Consider the following 19,857-nt stretch of genomic DNA (forward strand, 5'->3'; position numbering starts at 1 on the left):
TATAGGCACGCGGTGCAGCTAAAGCTACCGTCGACGTGGAGTCTGCCTCGATGCAGCTGATTTTCCCTAGCTGAGATCTACCAAAAAAGGGAAGAATTTCACCTGGGCCTAAAATTTTTTTTAGGAGGAAAAAAAATTTTATAAAGCAAGGAACCACCAAATGGATTAAAGAAGGGAAGAAAATACAAAACAGAATCACTGCCGAACGCATTCGTTTGTATATCTGTTCGCAACGCACACCGTAACGAAGATGTACAGCATTGGTCAAGAGTCTGTAGGTCACAGGGCTTGCTTTTGAGGAGTGTGATCGGGAACTTACGGCAACCTCGAAGCTCATGGACTCCGGAGAGGTGAGGTTAAGAGCCTTCCTCTCCTGCCAAAAATTTGATACATCGGATGTGCCGTAAGTGCCCGGCTATGCGGCTCAAAAGTAAGCCCTGTGGCTTGAAGACTTTTTACCAAGGTTATACAAGGCGTAGCGAAGCAGTGTAGTTATGGCGGCCAGCATATGCTCTGCACTTCCATAACCGCTGCCGCCATGAACATATGGGTTTCTTTGTCCGCAAGGACTCGGCAGTTATAGCGCACCACGAATGACCTCTGTACCAGGATGGCGAGACTCGAAATCATCTGCCTTATTTGTCGCCTTCTCCAAATGAGAAACTTTACGCAAGAAAAGCACTCTGAACCCAGGTCTTTTGGACGAGAAAAGTGCAAGATATACATGATTCAAATAAAAGCGTCCCCCCTCCCCTCCTTCCAGCCGCCCTCTCAAATAGTACCTCATAAATCCGCCCCTAGTTACGCACAGCCTTTGTCACAAGTGTCCGGCCCATACCCGTGAAGCTTCAAATCCCTGAAGGGTCCATGCCCCTACGAAACTCTGGAGCTTTGGGAGCGCCGTACATATCTCAGTAAGTGATTCGACAGAGAAGCCAGTGTGCTGGACACCGGCGAAGGCTTTACATAGTAAGGAAGGCAGGCAGACGTCCCTATGACACAACTAGTCATTTCAACGTAAGCGCTGTTTTGGCTCTGTACTCAGTTTTCTTGGATTTCCTGGCATTAACGAAGAAAACATGCAGCCCAAGTTCGCTGCCTGACTGGTGTACGCGCGAAAGGAAATTAATAATATTGACGCCCGCAGTGGTTTCCATAACACAGCATCGCATGTGTGGTGCCAAACAGTCATTTCTGATACCCAAAGAACAAATGGACACGAGCAACATTGATTTCCTAAAAGATAATCAAAAACACACTACGCCCAGGAGCCGTTGTCTGCAACGACCAAATAACTTTTCAATAAACGCTTATACTTAAGTGTGAAGTACTTTTCTTGCTATTACACCCGACGGACTTTACATACAAGCAGGCATCGATGTGCACTAGTGCTAAGCAGCAGCATCCTGTAGTCGCCGAGTTTAAATAACCTTGCCAGGAGCAACAGACCTCGCTTCGCGACGCCTAGCCGTTCACCTCCTACCCAAAAAGGTAGGACGCCGCGTAAGCAGTGCCACGCATAGCACAAATTTATTGTAATGTACTCACTGATTTGTGATGGTGAAAGCCGATTAAATGCGTCCGAAGAATGGCACTCGCAAGTGTACGAATACTGTGCGCCGCAAATGAGTGTGTTGAACTACCTTGGGATTTACTTTGCACCGCTACTGCCAGTCTTATTGAAGACAGTCCAGTTTACTAAAAGCGCACGATGACGCAGTCAACGCTAATTAAGAGCGCGGCTTTTGAGCGCCGTTTTGAGCGCCGAAGACCAGCGTTGCCTGGCGGCTTTCTTTCCGTGGAAATGTGTCAAGCGAAGCACGGCGTTCGGAACTCTGAAACCTTAGCGAAGAAGTCAGGATGTACAATAGGTCATTCGTTAGGGTGTATTGTGCGTTCTTCTCACGAGTGTGGCATGACCACCTCTATCAGGATTTTCCTGATAATGAGTTGCGTACAGACGGCAAGATGGAGCGGCCTAGCCGACACGGGGTTCGCGGTGACGCGCTGCCGGCGACAAGCGCTACTGCTCTTCCTAGCAAGGTTAGCGGAGCACGAAGGCGATCCCTCTTGCCGGACCGCTTCGCGAAGGGGCGAGCTCATTGCTGAGTGGGCGACAGGTAGAAAGGAAAGAACCAAAGGCACGGCGCTACAGAGAAGCTGCGAGTTTTTTTTAGCTGCGCACACTTTCAGTCACCACAGCAAGTAAGGAACAAACAGAAGGAAACGGAACGATAAAAAATATGATTTTTCCCAAACCTTGCATCCATAAGCCATGAACTTGAATATACATTCCAGCAGGAAAAGGATAGTGAAGGCCATGTTTAAGTAGCTTAGTATGTCGGAATATAAATCGCTGGCATAATGGAACTAGAGGTCCACCAGGAGGGAAGGGAAGAAACCAGAAGGACGGTAATGAGCCACCGAGGAGCGCGAACCCCAAAAGAAGTTGCCCCGCCCGGCGGCGGCCGATGGCGGCGGACGCTGGCTCGGGGAGGCCCGCAGCGGCCGGCGCCACTCGCCCGTGGTGTGGGCGGGCGTCCGCGCCGGCGCTCGTTGGGACCCGGAGGCAGCGTACGTCCCGGGTTCTCTTCGAAACGCCCCTTGGCCAGCGGGCCCGATTCGATCAAACTCCTCTCAGCTACTCTCGGGCTGCGACGCGCCGCGAACGAAACTACACGCGGCTCCAGGCTCCTGGAAGCCTTACACGCTCTCCTTCCGCCTCTGCAGCGCAGGGCAGACTCCGCGCGAAACCGCCGCGGCTTCCTGCCTCTATGCTGGCGAGCTTCCTGGCTAACCGTTCTCGAAATGTTCAGTGTGGCCCGGCCCGGATCGTCGCTCCTTCTGCGTAGGAGAACGCACCCTGTCCGGCCACGTGCTCAAGCCTTGAGCAAGGGTGCACCAACACACCTCGTTGTGCCTTCTCCCTCATCGCCATCCTGGGCGTTTACAGTAAAAATGATTTCTGACTTGTGCTGCGATCTATGATAACGTGCCACTCATGTGGTCATCGCTAACTGGTGCCAAGACTCAAAAATTAGATATGGCAGATTGAGTTACACCAACGACGGCAACTCTAGCTCGTCATGTACGAAAGCTATGCTTTTGGGGCTCTTTCTATGAGTGCACGTCGAAGATAGCACAGAAAATAACCACCCACATTACCTGTGCAGTCTACGTCATCTGGCTCTGTTCCAAAGTCTCCAAGCTATGCTCCTTTGTGCTATGTGGTTCCAGTAATGCTTCAGCTGAATAATGTCCTGACACAGGCCAAGCAGAGCCTCGCCGGGAGTAAATGTAGCTCATTCCAAGAACTCAACAGCTCCGGAGAGGATTCAAATCAAACACCCCAATTTCTGGTGACATTTTGACTTTCTTTCTAGTCGTGGAGAACCTACAGTAACGTCAGAATCCGACTACAAACGAAAACGTAGGAAAACCACCTCACGGGGTTCGAACACCTTGCTAGAAAATCACAAACATTTGTTTCAGTGGACAGCACTCGAACAGAAGGCGACTGTTAGACCTTTCTAAAGATAGCATTGCGTCTGCCCAGCCACGCTCTGCTTTGTCCTATGGGCGTCAAGACGTGTGTCTGGGGCCACCGTCGTCGGGACCCAAGGGGCGCTTCGGAACCCTCTCGGCAGCGCCATGCGCGCAGAAGGAGCCCCCCAAGAGCCACTTTAAGACGGCGGCAGCAGTAACGTGCAGCGGTCATGCCCAAGAAACGAGCAGGGCGGCAGGCAAGCGTCCGGCGACCCGTCGCGGGTGCTCCACACGGCAGCAGGTGCTGAAGATGCTTGGCATGCAGTCTGGCGTGCAGGACATGAGCAGGCAGTAAGTGGGAGCCGATGTTCCCAAGAGAGCAGAACAAAGGGCACCTAACCGATGGGGCTCGAACTGAGGGGAAACGGCTTCTCCCAGCCACGACACCGGCGGGAAGGCGCGCGCAGCGGGATGGTTTGGCACGGTACGCGCGACTAACGCGACTAGCCCCCGCACTACGGGAAAGCTCCCCTGCGGCATCTGCCAGCGGCACCGCCCGGTGCTCGGTGGCAGGCACGGAAAGAGGCCAAGGGACACTAATTGGACCACGTCGCGGGACTTGTTGGTGCGCGCTAGGGGTCTTCAAAGGGCAGACTCAGGGGAACCGAGAACATACGCCAACTCAGGGGGAACAACAAAAAGAAGCGGGAACACGAAGGGAACTAAACACTACCGGCATTATGAGAGAACCAAGGAGGGCAGAGAGAGAGAGAGAGAGAGAGAGGTGAAGCATGGACTGGGGCGGTGTACACGTAGGACGGGTAGAGACGCCACTCCTGACGGGGCCCTCTGTGGGGCGAGCGTCGAGGTCCTAGAAGATGCTTACGATGCTGCTAGCACAAACCCATGTCACACTTTCACCATGTCACATGCAGCAAATTGCACCCTCGTTCAAGGGAAGCTAGCTCAGGTTTATTATTTATTTTCTTGCCAGACGACACCATCAGGCCGGATGGCTGATCGTTTGCCCTTGCATGGCACAGGAGCGCATCGGGCTGCTTACGTGTCGCTAATTGCAGCTTCAGACCTGCTCTCGCCCGTTCACCGTTGTGCAGGGAGAGCGCGGCCGGGGGGGACGACGGGCCGCGCTCTGGCCCGCACAGCCGGGAGCGGCGCAATGCGCATGCGCAGGTCGGCAGCCGCCACGGGCCAGAGCAGGCCTGCCAGTGGCGCCGTCGTGCTGCCGCCACTGAGCTGACACTGACCACCAGCGCGCAGCCCAGGGCAGCGTGACAGCAGAGACACTAAGCGCTTCACGGGCGTGCGCCCACTGCCCAGCTTACAACAGGAGCTACGTTCTAGGGGCCGACCGGCCTAGCCAGCGAACCCCTGGCGGCGTTCCCTGGCTATGCCGGCGGCCCAAGCGCTGCCTAAGGCGGGAGCCTTACCCGGACTCCGAATGCGGCCACCTTGAGGACGCATTCGATCGTGAAAAGCGCGGTGAAGGCAGCGTTCATGTAGTGGAGCGTGTTCTTCAGCGTCTTGCTTTGATTGTAAAACTAGCCGCCGGCCACGAAGAGATGCACAGGACCCCAACCAAGGAATAAGCACGGGGGAGGGTCACAGAGAAAGAGAAAGAAAACAAAAGCCAAGCAAATGAAACAGAAAGAAACAACCTTCTACAGCAATGCTCTCTCCTCGGAGGCTACAACTACGGAGGCCTCCGTCTGGCGGCGGCGGCAGCCCCGTGCGCTCGGCGGGGCCGCGACGCGTGTGCACTGTTCGCCGTGTGTGTGCTGGGCAGCAAGCTGCGCAACGTGGGAAGAAGCGGCTGTCGCGCCTGGCATGCTCGAGGGTGCTCGCTTCTGGGCCGCCGACCGCGTGGTGGGAGCATTGGCAGCTTTCCGCACAGCGCTCTACTCACGTGCGGGGCTAGCCCGCACCGGAAAGCTCTCCCGATCTCCGAGCGCACGCCATGCACAAAACGGACTTCAATTTGGCTCGTGGAGACGGCCCGGCCAGGAACGTCTTATTCGCCGACGGTCACACAGGCAGTGGTGCACGCGAAAAAAAAAACACGGAGGGCAGCCTACAGCGATAACTATTTCTCGCAGCCAAGACGTGTCGCCGACGCGTGAGGTCTGAACTAGGCTAGTTTAGCTTGTAATGACAAGCTGCTCTCTGGCGCATTGTCCTAGGTCATTACTGCTGTTGTCAAAGGACTGTGCTTCTGCTGCCGTCAACGCGCGTTCGCATGGAATACATCAGGGAAAGTGCATGGGACAACAGCCAACTGCCTCCGAGATTAGATGCACAAGTTAACGCGCACTTGACAAATTTTGTGCCGTATAATAAGCGACCGAAAAAAAAATCCTGAATTACTTGCGCTTTAAAACAACTGCATCTAGTGCTAATTGCTCAGCTTAATCAGATAAGGCTTTTTTTATTTCTTTTCCAAAATCTAATTTTCCGGCTCATGATGTGCTTTGCCTGCCGACTATCTCCACATTTCAACCGGCAGTCTAACGCGTAGAAATAAACTTTACCTTTACGGTCGTCCTAAAATCTGCATTGTATTTCATAGCCATGGATACGTAGGAAATGTTTGCTGGATTCTCTGGGCGAATGAAGAGACGTCGAAAATGAAACACATGAACTAAGACGGCAGCTTTATATGTCACAAGTTTCCTGGTCTGCTAGTTATAACGTGGTGGCATACAAGAATTTCTGTCCTAGATTTCCTGTGCTGGCAAGCACTATTGTTATGCCCGTATTCAGGAACCGACCTTCTCCTAACCTTCCTCCTTTTCTCTCAGGATTCTTGGAATAAATCATAAAGTTGTGCTACTTCCAACCACAGCACGCTAGACAGCATGATTCTGTAAATAAATTATGGGTTTTAAAATCAAGGTAATCACTAGTCATTGTGCCGTGTACACCACATTTTGTCTCTCGAACATGTACCCACAGAGTACGAAGACGAGTCTGTCCTGGCGGTTTACAAATGTCAGCGACGAATTGGGTCCTTCGCACGAATGCCTCTGAACAAGTAAACGTGGTTTTACTAGTTCTAATATTCCGCTCCGAACAGCAGGTCTTGCTATGATATTTCCCACTGAGATTTCGTCCGCTTTATCGCTGAAGAGGAACGCAACTTGTACAGGGCCAGTCAAAAGTTCCAAGGCCATAGGTTTTGCTTTTGACCAGCATAATCGCGCAGTTGAGATACCCTCGAAGCTCTAAATGTCTGTTGAGAATAGAAGGAGGATCCTTCTACCATCTGAGAACCTTGATAGCTTTATCGGAATCTTAAGTGCCAGGATATACCGATGAAAAGCGAACCATGTGGCCTGGGAACTTTTGACCAACCCTGTACGTCAACTCGTGCCAGTCAAGAGTTCAACTATCTCCTACCCTTTCCTGCGCAATAAAAGCGGGAGTATTCTCCTCGTATTAAATAGCTTTGGATTGACGCGTGTGCATAACTGAATGTGCTGCTGCACTGATAATTTCAAACAGCCGAGAGGTGTACGGAGAGGCATCATAAACGGATAGAGTCCTCCTTTCTGTCTTTTTTGTTCGCCAACAGAGAACAGAGTAACGTCAACACACTCCTGGTGAGTATCTGTTTTCAGACAGAGGGGAGTCGAGGGGTTAGCGACTCTTTCTTGATTGGGCGATATTTTCAAGAGAGGATTTTTCGTGGTAACGGAAAGGAGCCGCGGCTTTTTTTGAACAGTACGCGCGAGATATCTGCTAGGACCAGAACGTAACCTCTGCCCTCGGAACTTGCCGATCTATCAACCAACAGTGCTTACGAGAACAGGACCGCAGTTCCGTTGATGCTTTCGGAACACCATTCAGTATTCATTGAACGTAAAACGGATGGGCGTCGTACATGAACAGCAGCAGCGTACAATTTGCTGTCGCCTGTGGTCCCTGAGACATGCCCTTTGCTCTTCTCCCCAATATGAAGCCAGAGGTCTGCGAAAAATCTGCTCCTGCGTTGCTGATGTCGATGAGCACACATCGTGGGGCTTGCTCAACGCGTGTAATTCATTCAGGTGTTCCTTCGACCCGCTTACGTTGCATCCGCAGTATTGATGATATTTTCTGATGCACCGAAGTACTGTAGTTCCACCCCCAACCCCTTTTCCTCCCTCCCGTTATTCACCATGCTGTTTTACATTCCAGATGACTAACAAACACTGCCCAGACTTCAGTTGCGGTCCAAGGCCTGTGCGCTGGCAGGGCCCTTTATAGAAGCCTAATCCACGATCCTGTCAACGCTGCTGTCGTGTTCGGTCGAGACATTGGGCCAAGGAAGAGCACGAAAGTTTCCTCAATGAAATTGTCTCATCAGAATGACACCGAAATCAAGCATTTTCAACTTAACTTGCCGCACAATTTGCTGGCCGTGCGACGCATTCGGGATAGAAGTAATATGAATTACAATAGTATACGTGGAAATAACCGCAGGTGCACCTTATAACGAATCATGTTTTAATGAGGCTTGCCCATCTTCGTCGCTTATGCATATTATGCCTGCAAAAGCGCACGTTCTCTCACACACGCATGTGTCAACTCTCAAATAAACGTGAATGGGATTGCAAGAAACGTTTGTTGAATGTTTATCAGATACTTAGACAGTCCTGGTTTCATTGCGATAAAACATCGCGTACCTTCCTTTGGGAAAATTGCACACAAATATGCTTCCATTGTCAGCGCTTTGAAGTTGGCGAAACAATCCTTACAGCGCCTTTCCCGCTTGACATAGGAGTAAGTTGACTACTTTTCTATTGGTTGGTTTTAAGGAAAATAGAGAAGGAGATAAATTCCCAAACTACCATCCGCAACTAGCTGCGAAGAGTCTGGAAGCAGTTCTGGAAGCGTGTCTCATTTCATGTTTAAGTTGGCTGCATAGGGCGAGAAGGAATGAACAGTCGTTTTGCCAACGCTTTGGCAAACATTGCAAATAGTCCTAAAGAATGTGGTTGCTATGCCGTCAGGCTACGATCTGTGGAGGCGCTCGTCACAGTGAGCACGGATTGCATTAGCTGGCGTCAGCAACCTTTTTTAGCGGCACTGATGGGCCAGAAATGAACGCTCGGCCTCATTATCAAAGCTACGTACGCTTTCGAATGGGAACGTACCTGCTTTCAGTACCGCGGCTGCAGAAGCAAGACCCCTAGTCAACGTATGGGTCCCTTTTGTGGCGAGAGCGGCGTCGGTGTGCGCATGCACGATATGAGAAGAGGATATTCCACCAATGCTAGCCGTTCGATAGGTGCTGGAATGCTCACACAGTCAGTGTTCACACAGTGTGTGTGGCGACCACAAGGGTTGGCAAAAAAGGTTCACTATAGGTTGACTGGGAGACTACAAGCTAGGGTTCAACGCGAGTGACTCATTCACGACCAGTGACAGAGTGACAGGGGTGGTGAGCAGGTAGAAGTGCTCAAATAAATGCGTGTCTTCCTTGCCGAAGGCGGCTGCTGTCACACAGGACAAGACAAGAAACTGTGACACAATGACAGCGTGACGGTGCACTAACGGGCGATAAGTCTCGTCAACAGGCAGCGAAGTTTCGTTTTATAAATTTTCATGAAAAAATATGGTTTTCTTCAACCTACAAAGACGGGAAATGCTATAGCTTTTTCACGAACAGGAAGCAAATTGTGGGCTGCACACGTTCAAATACGGCGCGGCAATTTACAGGGCTACGTTTCTTTTAACCATTGCTCAACGAAAGATAAGGAGGCTCTTTAGGATGTGGTGGGTTTCTGAATACGTAAGGCAACGCGATTAAATCGAGCGGCCACGAGAAAAAACGTGCAGCATTATGCCCGTGTGGCTGCCCCTGCCATAACGTGACTGTGCTGTACACTCCCACAAGCTTATATAACCCAGTTTCAGTGGCCAATAATCTGTTCCAGACCACGGCCTCAAAACTGCCAGTAAAACAGTGTCTAAATGCCGATCAAAAACTGTCTCGGTCAAACCATGTTGCTTGCTCCGCGAAAGCTTTCATGTGTGCACATCATAATGTCCACGACAAGGCTCACGACATGATGCAGCATCGGTCAATATTCAAGGTTTTACGCTCTTGGGAGTTGCCACGAGTCCCCTAGAGTGCACAAAGCCGTCTAGGTGCGCAAAATGTTGCGTTTACTGCGAGCTCTCATACCAGCTTGCTTTCCCTTAAGGATGCGCATGTACTGAGAGCCTTGATTTCCCGTGTCACTTGCTCTGAACAGTCCTGGCACAAGCATCAAGGTCCCTTGGGGCCGCCTCGGACGAGCCTGACAGCCGCGGGGCAACTCCAAAGAGCGTAGCAGCACGGCAGCATGCTCTGCGTGAGGTGTGTTGAGCGGCAGTGAAAACGCCCATGCCAAACACGAGGCTCAGAGTTGGTTCACATTCGAAGTGACGATCCGACTGCGGCTCTCACCGGAGCGCACGGTTCTGTCAAGAAGGTCGAGCACGTCCTGCGTGAAACCAGGGCGCTGAACCTCTGGGCGGGGCGTCGGCATGCAAGCGCGCAATGCACAAGTGACACCTGCTGCAGGGCCCTCCGCGGCGTATACCGCGGGTGCCGCTGGGGAGCAGCCCAGCTCCATGCCATGGTCACGGACGGCGCGCGCTACGCCACTGGTCGCGGACCGACGCACGCGGCGTCAGCCGGACTTCGCGTGCTTAGCGCTCTCTGCTTGGCGCTGACGTTTTTTCCAAAGCTGACGACTGATGCGTTATTAGCATATTACAAGGTCACAAGCAAGAATCTCCTTGTCCGCTTGAGCATAGCTACAAGAAAAAGTTTAGAATGAGAGAAAACAAGGACGCTTTAAAGGCGCTCTCACTTTAAAATGCACCAGCTAAGAACCCTCAATGCCTCACGAGGCTGCTGTTAGTTTCTTTGTTGCGGGCAAACAGCTTTCTTCAATAGCTCCGAGTGGCTGCAGCAGCGATCGCCGCACGTATTTGAACTAGCTCCCACGCACTAGCGAGAGAACACAAGCCCCGATCACGAATGAAGCCCGGCAAGAGCAGTAAATACTTTCCCAGTAGCTGGGACAGCTTGGAAACTGAATCACAGATTCATTCCCTTCTGTCAACCCTGGGCTGGAATCGCCACAGTTAAAACATGGTGCGTTTGAAGGAAGGCTGAAGAGGGTGTTAAAGAATGTATTCGGTCAAGAAGTAGCTAGTGGAAGTGGAGCAGAAGATGTGACGCTTGACGTTGACGTTGACGACGCTTAGGGCTTCCCATATGTCCCAGACAGGCATCAGTTCACTCCACTGTCTGACCTGGAACGGCGATGTCAGTATACACCGCACAAGACGAGGAAATAATGCTGGCGCATCACTGATAAAGCAACGGAACTTAAAAATCAAGTGAAGCGCGGGAGAACCTGGTCGAGCAATTGGATTCATCGTTCACACTTGTTTTCCTGTTTAACTGCATCAAAGGGTTTTGAGGATGTCCAAGTTTGATAAAATGGATGCAGCCGTGATTTAAGCATCAGATGGTTTTGATTATGGAATCATGATGGCATGGAGATAATAATAATGAACGCATCTCTTGTCTCGAGAACGAATGCATGCAAAGTAAACGTGATGCTGTGCAACCAAGTATGAGATTAGAACAGATTCCTTGTGCTTGCGAATGTCGTTTTATTTGTGATTAAAGCCTCTAAAATATTGAAAGTGTGAGTTTTCCAAGAAAACAAATGAAAATGAAAGAATCTTTTCAATTTACAAGAATAAATTGTCGAGCTGCATCGGCCTGTTTTTTTTTTTAAGTAGCGGACTGAAAACGCAAATCTCGACCATCAGTGCTTGCGGTACAAGCACACGAAAACATAGAAACGGAAAGACTGAATGTGCAGAACGTGGACAACCTTACAGCAGCCAGTGTTCGAAGAGGCAATGCGTGTGAGTCATATCTACTTAACTTGCATTTAGTCCTGAGCGCGACAAGAGGTCAGCACCGGAGACACGAACACGTGAACGCCTCCCTCCATTCTCGATGCAGAGTAACAGGAACAATGAACTGTTTGATAGAAACGGAAGCACTAAAGAAATCAAGTGCGATCAAGACGAGAAGCCAAAGCCTTAGCGGCCAACCCGGGACACAGACAACCTCACTTGACGGAAACGGGTGGCTTTCAACGCAGGAACAGCAGCCCAACCTCCGCGAGGAACCGGCGCGTGTGGCACCGGTGCACTACGGTCCCGAGCGACTGTCCTGCCTGACCGCGCTGCCTACGTGCGTCCGGGCTGGTGCGCGCGCGCCGGCTGACCATGGCAGAGCAAGCACCAGGGAGGAAGCAGGGCGGGGCCGCATGCAAGGGCGGCCGCCGAGCCCAGCCGTGTTCGGGCCCCGATGCACACACCAAGGGGGCCTCATGCAGGCCGCCGCCCGCCGCCTCATGCCGCATCATCATCATCATCATCATCATCAACCAGGAGCACCGGCGCGGCCGGCGCGGTCGCGCGCCCCGGCGCCGCGGGTGGCCGTGCCGGAACCGCGGGCGGGGGTGCGCGGCCGCCGGTCACTCTCGCGACAGGTAACGACACAGTCGGACGACGAGGAGGACGGTGCAGCTTTCCACTTACCTTCATCATGAGCAGAACGGTGTTGAGCACAATTAATACCATGATAAAGTATTCGAAGGGAGTTGAAACGACTATCTTCCACACTTTGTATTTAAAACTGTCTTTGTTCTTTGGCATATACCTCTGCAGTGGCTTGGCTTGAATGGCAAAATCTATACAGGATTTCTGGAACGGGAAGACAACGGACGATATTCAACACTCTGTTAAGGCAACGCCTGCTGCACTACGCAGAGGTTATAGAAAATCGAAATCGGGTGCGCATGGCGGTAGCTTGTCGAAAAGGAACTTGTGCTGCTTTTTTTGTTCAGGCCGCTTCAGGCACGTTAATAGTCAGAAAACACAAGTATAGATTTTTTAGTTCTTCACCGCGCGGGTAGAGTCTGACAATCATTACTTTGGCATGACATGATGTTCAGTAGCGTACCAATCTCGTCAACAGATTACAAAGTAGCAGCAGGGGCGGATTTATGAGTCACTTTTGGAGGGGGCAGTTGCGGAGGAAGGAATTAGGAGTGGTCTTATTGGAACCATGTGTTGCTTGGACTTGTTTCATCGGATAATGTTGTTCAGCATGGTTTTCCTCTGCAAAATTTCTCTCTTGGGGAGGCGACAACCCCCTTCGCCACTGATATTCCGCATACACCCACCCCTGAGCTACAACTCTTGCCGTTGCAAGTATCCTTTGGACAAGAACTTTAAATTCCAACGGCAACTCAGATCGGAAAAATTAACCGTTCAAAATTTAATACCGAAGTAGCAGGAAGGCTATGACCTGAGTTCTGGTAGCCCCAGCGCAACCAGAACACAGCGCACATTCGTTTCGAGTACGCCGTCTAGAAAGTCGAGTAAACGGAACTTTTTAAGAAGCTGGCCTTTCCGTGCGTGGGTTTCCTGCAGGTGATTGGTCTATCAGTACTTATACAAGCGGGACACGTCAAGAATAAAAATAAAGAGCTAAGGATCACGGCATACCAAGTGGCGTGTGGTGCAAGCTGTTAATAGGGAAACCCGAAAATGCTCACCTGGTTTTTGTCAAGCTCGCCTTCTTCGAGCTCTTTCTCACCCTGCTCTTGAAAAGTGATGATGATGAGCGCTACGAAGATATTTACAAAGAAGAAAGGGAACACGATGAAGAAGACGACGTAAAAAATGGACATCTCAATTCGGTATCTAGGCAGGGGCCCCTTGCCCTCATCCGTGGAGTCCATCGAGTTCTGAAGCACTCTGTAAAGAGGACAGCCGAGTCACCAGCGTTAGGAAGGAGAAGGATGGAGAAGTTCAGCACTCTATGACAACACGCAGTGGTATGCCTGCGCAAGAGCTGGTTTTTCAAGAATGGAAGAGTCGACAGCAGGCAGCGCACATTGCCGCCTCAGCTAACCCCCTTGAAAGCGAGTCGTCCAAGTACTACATACTGTTCCATCTTCAAATGCAGTAAGATCCTAATACGGGAGCTTACTTACTGAAGTGCCTAGCTGTGCCGAATGTCCAACAGCACAGATTGCAGTCACGTATGAGTGCGATCAGTGGACAGTGCCATGGTCGTAATTCTCTTTTTCGCAAGTCAGGAGAAGGCATACTGAGGGTCACATTACGCGTCGCATTTGAAATATGTTCCTGTAGCCAGTATATTTTAACCCGGCTAATGTGCGTAAAACTTTTCAGGCAGCCGCGCGCTGTTTATAGACAACAAGCATCGGGGGTCATATCTGAGTGCCTGACTGCAAACCGAAGTGTATTGTGCTGACACCTTTAACGCATTAGCGGAGGTGCGCTGTATTACCAACATCATCCCTAGAAAGAAGTAGAGCACGGACAAAGACAGAGCGAAAAAAAAAAAGCTGTCGCATGACTCCAAAAGTTGCTGTTTTTGTCAGTGCTCAATCCATTGTGTTAGCCGTGTTCCTGTGGCGGGCTTTCTTTCTATTACGAATGACAGAACGCATGAAAACAGCCGCATACTGGTGTGACACAAGCTAGAGCTATGAAGCGGAGAAGGGTAGAAAACTGTGACAGACAGAAACTGCGTATATGCCCACAGAGTGACGCTTGAGTTCACCGCGCTGCATACACACAAAGTGTATGTACCGGGCTGCTTAAGTCGAGTGTAAATGCCAAAGTCAAGTTTTTTTTTTTGTCTTTTCAAATGCCGTTCAATGCACCGTTAGCAGACCAGCAAACGTGATAGATTCACGAGAACAGCCCTTTCTGAGTTATGACAAGCCGGGAGGCGCCACGATGCATAGAACAGCACATACATCTGCTCTCTGCAAACAGAGTTAGGCGCACGCACACGGCCGGCTTTGCCCGGAGAGGAACAAGCCTCCATTCATTAAAGACGCGTAAACGTTATTTTTTCGGTCAAATACCCATCCCAGTTCACGGTAGAAGAAATTGAAAGAGCTGTAAAGAACAACATTTCCGATTCTCTCTCAGGGCGAACAAGAGACAAGCAAAGAATCGGCGAAGGGGCATCAGATACTTACTGGGGCCAGCCCTCTCCCGTCTGCACAGTGAACAGGGTCAGCATGGCCGCCATCACGTTGTCGTAATGGAAAGGCTGGTGCTTCCACTGACGCCGCTCCACCTTTGGTGGCTTGTCGGCGTCACTGAACACGTAGTACTCTCCCCTGGGCAGGAGAGAGCGAACAAGCGGCTCAGTGATTAGAACGAAAAGAGCTCGGTTCCGCGGCCTTGTAATCGAGACGTGCGCGACATATGTCCTTAATTCACGCTTTTTATGCCCTTTGCGAATAGTTCTTTTGCGAATAGTTAGCACTGCATTTTGACGGACATGTGTCACTGGAAAGCTATGCGAAATGAACATCAAAGCTACTGGAAGCGACATCACATGCAACGCACAAAATGAAGTGGGTCCGCGTTAGTGGAACAAATCAACCGGTTAGAATACGTACTTGCATTCCATCTGCGTGAGCTTGGACGCGTCAGTGCAATAGTGAAACTTGCCATTGAATAGTTGAACGGATATCACAGCAAAGATAAATTGGAACAAAATGTACACGATGAGTATGTTGAACACATTCTTGAGGGATGTGACTACGCAGTCGAACACGGCCTATAAGGGAGGAAAATCAGAGGGCACGTTATCATGCGGCAATAGGTTACACTCGGAAGAAGGAAAAGAAGTACGAGAAAAGCGATTTCGCACTGATAAAAGTAATCTCAAATTCAAGGAAAAAATATGAGCTTTTTTACCTTTAGCTTGGGGACGCGTTTAATGGTTTTCAGAGGCCGCAAGACTCGTAGGACCCTCAGTGATTTGATGGTGCTAAGGTTCTGACCTGTGGAGCTTCCCCTGTAAAGGCAGCAAGACATAATTCGTCTGTGTGAAACACCCAAGGGAGAGTAAATGGCGTCAGAAAAGAAAAAAGTGCGGGTGCTGTGGAAAGCACCAAGCCCACGAGAACTAAGATATTTTTGCTTCAAGTGTAAGTTTTTCTTCTCTGCTGCACGCTATTCACAAGAGAGGGAAGAAGAGGAGCAGGAATGCAGCTTGAAAAACATTCAATGGCTTCTTACATAATTAGCAAGCAGACTTGCCCTCACGCATGACCCGTACGATACAGCCGGGCCCCAAACAGAACGCAGCCGCAATTGAGGTGAAAGATACTGACAAGAGTCCTCCAAAATCTTTTAAAGCCCTGAAAGTTGCGAAAAGCACTAAAAGCCACTCCTACAGTCCATTGTTCACTTCCCTTGGTAACAACAGGCCAATTCAGACTAGGGAAGGAAATCAATAGAAGCCCAATTCTTAGATAAAAAAGAACAGACTTACGCAAATGCGAAGGCAATGAGTGCGCAAATGACAACAATGGCATCTAAAATGTTCCAGGAGTCTCTGCAGTAGGCTCCCGGATGAAATATGACGCCCTGGTCGGCGATCTGAAATGTAAAACCGGATAAGTCCCCGCGTTCGAGGAAGACAGCGGGGCCCAAATGCCTTGCCTTTAGAAGCATCTCGACAGTGAACACCCCCGTGAACGCATAGTCGAAGTAGTTCAAGATTCTATTCTTCGTCGAGTCTTCCTCCACTGGGTCTTCTGCGGCTAAGGCAATGCTACTAAGCGTAATGGTGATCATGATGAACAGCTCGAAGTAACGAAGATTAACAATGAAATGGGCGGCTCGTCGGATCCTGCAGGAAGAAAGAGGGAAAATCAGCGCCACTCTCAAGATTTTGTTGCCGTGCGAGTTGCCGGCGTTTTACCATTCAGGGAGCAAGGAAGTCCACAAAACTGCGCAACGTGGTCAGCGCTTTAGCGCAAACGAAGACAGATATATTTAAATTAAGAATGCATTCTTCATACTCGCTCCATAGCAACTACTATTGTGGTCGTGTTATGAGATCGTAGTATTCTTATAAAAAGAGTGGATTCGACTATTCGCAGCAGCCACTGGTCTCTTACACTGAATGCATTTCGCACTAGGAGACTTCTGCACTCAAATGCTAGTTGAAGCTTAGAAGCCGGGCCACAGTTCCGAGGCACTGCATGCACATGACGTCAAAAGCGAGAATAGTTAAAGAAGCCCTGAGAAAACGCCGAGCCATGCGTAAATAAATTCACCGCAATTCGAGATCGCAGTTTGCGCGCCTGCCACAGTGAAATGTCGATGAATGTGATAATTAAAACCGCATAATCAAGGCAGCAACGAGCACTTCTCTAATAGTTATCAACTAGATAAGTCATATTTTTCTTAATTCTACCAAAATATAATCATTTAGGTATTGAGATTTTGTAAATGCGGCCGCTCATTGGCCTTTTTCGAGGAGAAAAGATTGATGGCGTAATTTTTATTTGCTTCTGCGTGTAAAATAGATGTATAAGCGCAACGAGCTTGATAAGCGGTCAGTCACGCCCAAGAAACTGATGTCTAATGTGAGGTTTCAGCACATAAATAGGAGTTTATCGAAAATTATGCCAGTTATTGGCTGGCGGCACTTCTGCGCTACCATTAGACGACATTGCTCGCAAGGCGCCCTGCTGTCTCTCAGGCTTTGCTTCTTCTTACTGACAAGGCAGTGTTTCAGGGACCCTCCAAATGAAAGGGCACCCAGATCATTTCAAGCAGAAATTTTTTGCCTAGTATATGTTAGTTGTTCTAAAATAAGGATGAGTAATACCGCACGAGTTACGTGAAATCGCGTGAGTAGTTGACTGAGTGCTGTGGAATTCCTGGCGCTATTTGTCACTTCTCCTGCAGGTCATGTACCTGAAGCATTTAACCTACAAAAAGGGAGCAGCTTACGGATTTGTCGGAGAACAGATGAACATGCATGAATACGGCATCATCGGCTTTGGACCAGTCATTTCGTCTTCATCGTCGTCCTCCCTAGGAGGTGCATAATCTGCAAGAAATTGATTTTTCTTCGTAAAGTTGAGAAGATATCAAATGCATTGAGATGGACGTGCCGTGTATATTACTGCGACAATACGAACAGCCAACCTCATTAACACAGAAAGATTCTGACGCAGGAGTAGCAGTAGGGGGGAGCAAGTGCCAAAAGCATAGTTCATTGTAATGGGACGTAAGCGCCAGGACAATTAATTAATATCGTCTTATACGAGAACGCTGTCACGTACGTGCAGGCACGGAAACACCGAAGAGGCAAAGAAACGTACACGCACCTTCATCAACATCAATGTTGTTGTTGTCATTGGTTCCCTTGAATTTAGATCCAGCTTCTAACTGATTTTCTTGGCTACAGGGATCGAAAACAGAGAAACAGTGTCATACGTGTTACGGGAGACAGAGGGCGAGAGCGTAAAGGCGAAGGGCAAGACTAGGAGCACTCACAAGGGGAAAGTCTTCCCTTTGCCCGGTGCGCCGCTCTGAGGTGACGGCGGGCAGATGTTCACCTGAGGCGGATCCAAGCTACCCGTGGTTGCCATTTGCAGATCAGCAATTTCTTTCTCCAGCTCCTCCTTAGCCCTCTGCGAGAAAGGAACGGTGGATTATTCTTCAGGTTCTGCACTGGATGTAATGAATTCTCCACAGCGGGAGATTGTTAGGGGACTGAAGCGAAATGATAACAAGAAAAATGACGCCGTTGCAGTAGTGAAGCACTGAAACCACCCTGCCTAAATTAAAACAGTTGAAACTGAGAAGCAACATTGTTTGCAAATCATCCACGGACACGCACAAGAGGCCCAGATATGCATCGGCTAGCTGCAGTGAACGACGATCACGTAGAAACGCGTAATGAGCTAGCCGAAGTACACCACAGCTTAACTGCCCAACGGCACGCAATTCAAAACAAAGCGCTAGAAGATGTATAGCCGTGCTGTAGTAGGGTACAACTTAACGAAAGAGCAGTTGGTAACAACGGGCCATGGTCCGCGGCGTCCTGTATTACTCCGCTGGCCAGTTACAACAGGGAACGTAATAAGCTTTTTGATGTTTGGCTCTATCAAACAAGCTAGAAGTGCAAAAAATCTTGAATTATAATTTCGTCTGGTGGTTACATTTTTGATTAGGTAACAAAATTTTGAGCAACGGACTACTTTTCTCAAGGAGGAATTATGTGCGATAGTCACCTTTGACTTAAGCTGTATTCATCTTTGACTTAAGCTGTATCCTTAAGTTTAACCTAAGACTTAAGCTGTACTTGAGACTATAGCGAGTCTCAAGTAGCTGTTAGCTGCAGACAACTGCTGTCCCCGTTGATAATGTAACCGATACATAGGAAGACAAACTAGATAGAATAAAGGCAGTCCACTGCGGCGGTGAAATTCTCATGCATAAAAAAAGCGCGAGGATATCATCAGGCCATGTCACTGATTATTCATCTGCCCCCCCCCCCCCCCCCCCCCCGCCCCACCCCTCCCTTCCATTGGTGTTTATTAACGAGGTATGCACTCCTAACGGTGGTTCAACAACGCAAACACATACAGGCCAAGAAAGAGACCAGACACACGAACCCCGCTTGTGCTCGTTCTCGAACTCCATCATTACCCAGATGGTGTGTGCGAGGCGTACTCGAAGTTCGTGCTTCTGCCCAGACTTACTATCAATATCTCGCTGCGCACCCTGTGCGAAACCATTACTGCCAACAAGCGTTCGTAGCGTGGACGGTGGCGCGCGTACAGATGTTTTGGGCAGGCACGCAATACTCCCTCCGAAACTCGGATGAGCCGGCACGGCTACCCTCGGTGACCACTTCCCTGCTAACGCCTGCCGGGCCACTCTTTATACGCGCGTATACCTAGTGCGCAGTGCAACCTAAGGTTACTGCTGCCCCTACAACTGTGGCGCCACTGTCGACGGGTGATCAAGCGCCTAGTGCACACCCACCTCCTTCTCCTCCTCCGCGTCTTCCTCCTCGGCTGCAGTCAACTCCTGGGCGTTTGCCAGGTTGTCCACAGCGATGGCCAAGAATACGTTCAACAGGGTATCTGTTCGCAGAGTCAAGGACGATGCAAGTGGGCATCGGCTAGGCACACTTTTTTTTTATGCGGCGGTAGCGCAGTACTTTCTGAAGACCTGTTAATTACAGGTCCACTTCAGCATAAGACAAGTAAAAGTACATTTATAAAGCTCCTCTCTGTAATACGTTTACAATGACTTTACCATTTTATGATTCCGCAGTGTACAAGTAAGCCCAAATGCCTGAATTATAACCTCTCTTAGGCAGAAATGCATTATGAACGAGTCATCCTATTTACCTATAGAAATAAACTATAATAACCAACATCGGCAGCCTGCATGCACGATTGTGTTAGGAAACATGAC

General features: G+C 49.8%; 1 protein-coding gene across 14 annotated transcripts in view; it reads right to left on the bottom strand.

The window, feature by feature from the left end:
* Positions 1 to 19,857, bottom strand: part of LOC149352481 (voltage-dependent calcium channel type A subunit alpha-1-like) — a 501,434-nt gene that overhangs the window by 36,844 nt on the left and 444,733 nt on the right. For 11 of the 14 annotated variants that reach the window (XM_089581672.1, XM_089581669.1, XM_089581666.1 and 8 more), the window contains 12 exons: positions 19,420 to 19,520; positions 17,923 to 18,059; positions 17,754 to 17,827; positions 17,374 to 17,473; positions 16,072 to 16,261; positions 15,902 to 16,008; positions 15,322 to 15,421; positions 15,021 to 15,181; positions 14,592 to 14,735; positions 13,128 to 13,329; positions 12,106 to 12,270; positions 4,935 to 5,045 (listed from right to left, as the gene is read on the bottom strand). In XM_089581672.1, the coding sequence (XP_089437798.1) occupies positions 4,935 to 5,045; positions 12,106 to 12,270; positions 13,128 to 13,329; positions 14,592 to 14,735; positions 15,021 to 15,181; positions 15,322 to 15,421; positions 15,902 to 16,008; positions 16,072 to 16,261; positions 17,374 to 17,473; positions 17,754 to 17,827; positions 17,923 to 18,059; positions 19,420 to 19,520 (1,592 nt within the window). Of the gene's footprint in view, positions 1 to 2,259; positions 2,371 to 4,934; positions 5,046 to 12,105; positions 12,271 to 13,127; positions 13,330 to 14,591; positions 14,736 to 15,020; positions 15,182 to 15,321; positions 15,422 to 15,901; positions 16,009 to 16,071; positions 16,262 to 17,373; positions 17,474 to 17,753; positions 17,828 to 17,922; positions 18,060 to 19,419; positions 19,521 to 19,857 lie in introns of all 14 variants that reach the window. The other 3 variants (XM_089581668.1, XM_089581664.1, XM_089581660.1) reach the window with 2 other exon arrangements.

The sequence above is a fragment of the Amblyomma mixtum genome, chromosome 3 (assembly GCF_055824585.1).
Source record: "Amblyomma mixtum isolate Tamu chromosome 3, ASM5582458v1, whole genome shotgun sequence".
In the NCBI taxonomy this organism is placed as follows: Eukaryota; Metazoa; Arthropoda; class Arachnida; order Ixodida; family Ixodidae; genus Amblyomma; species Amblyomma mixtum.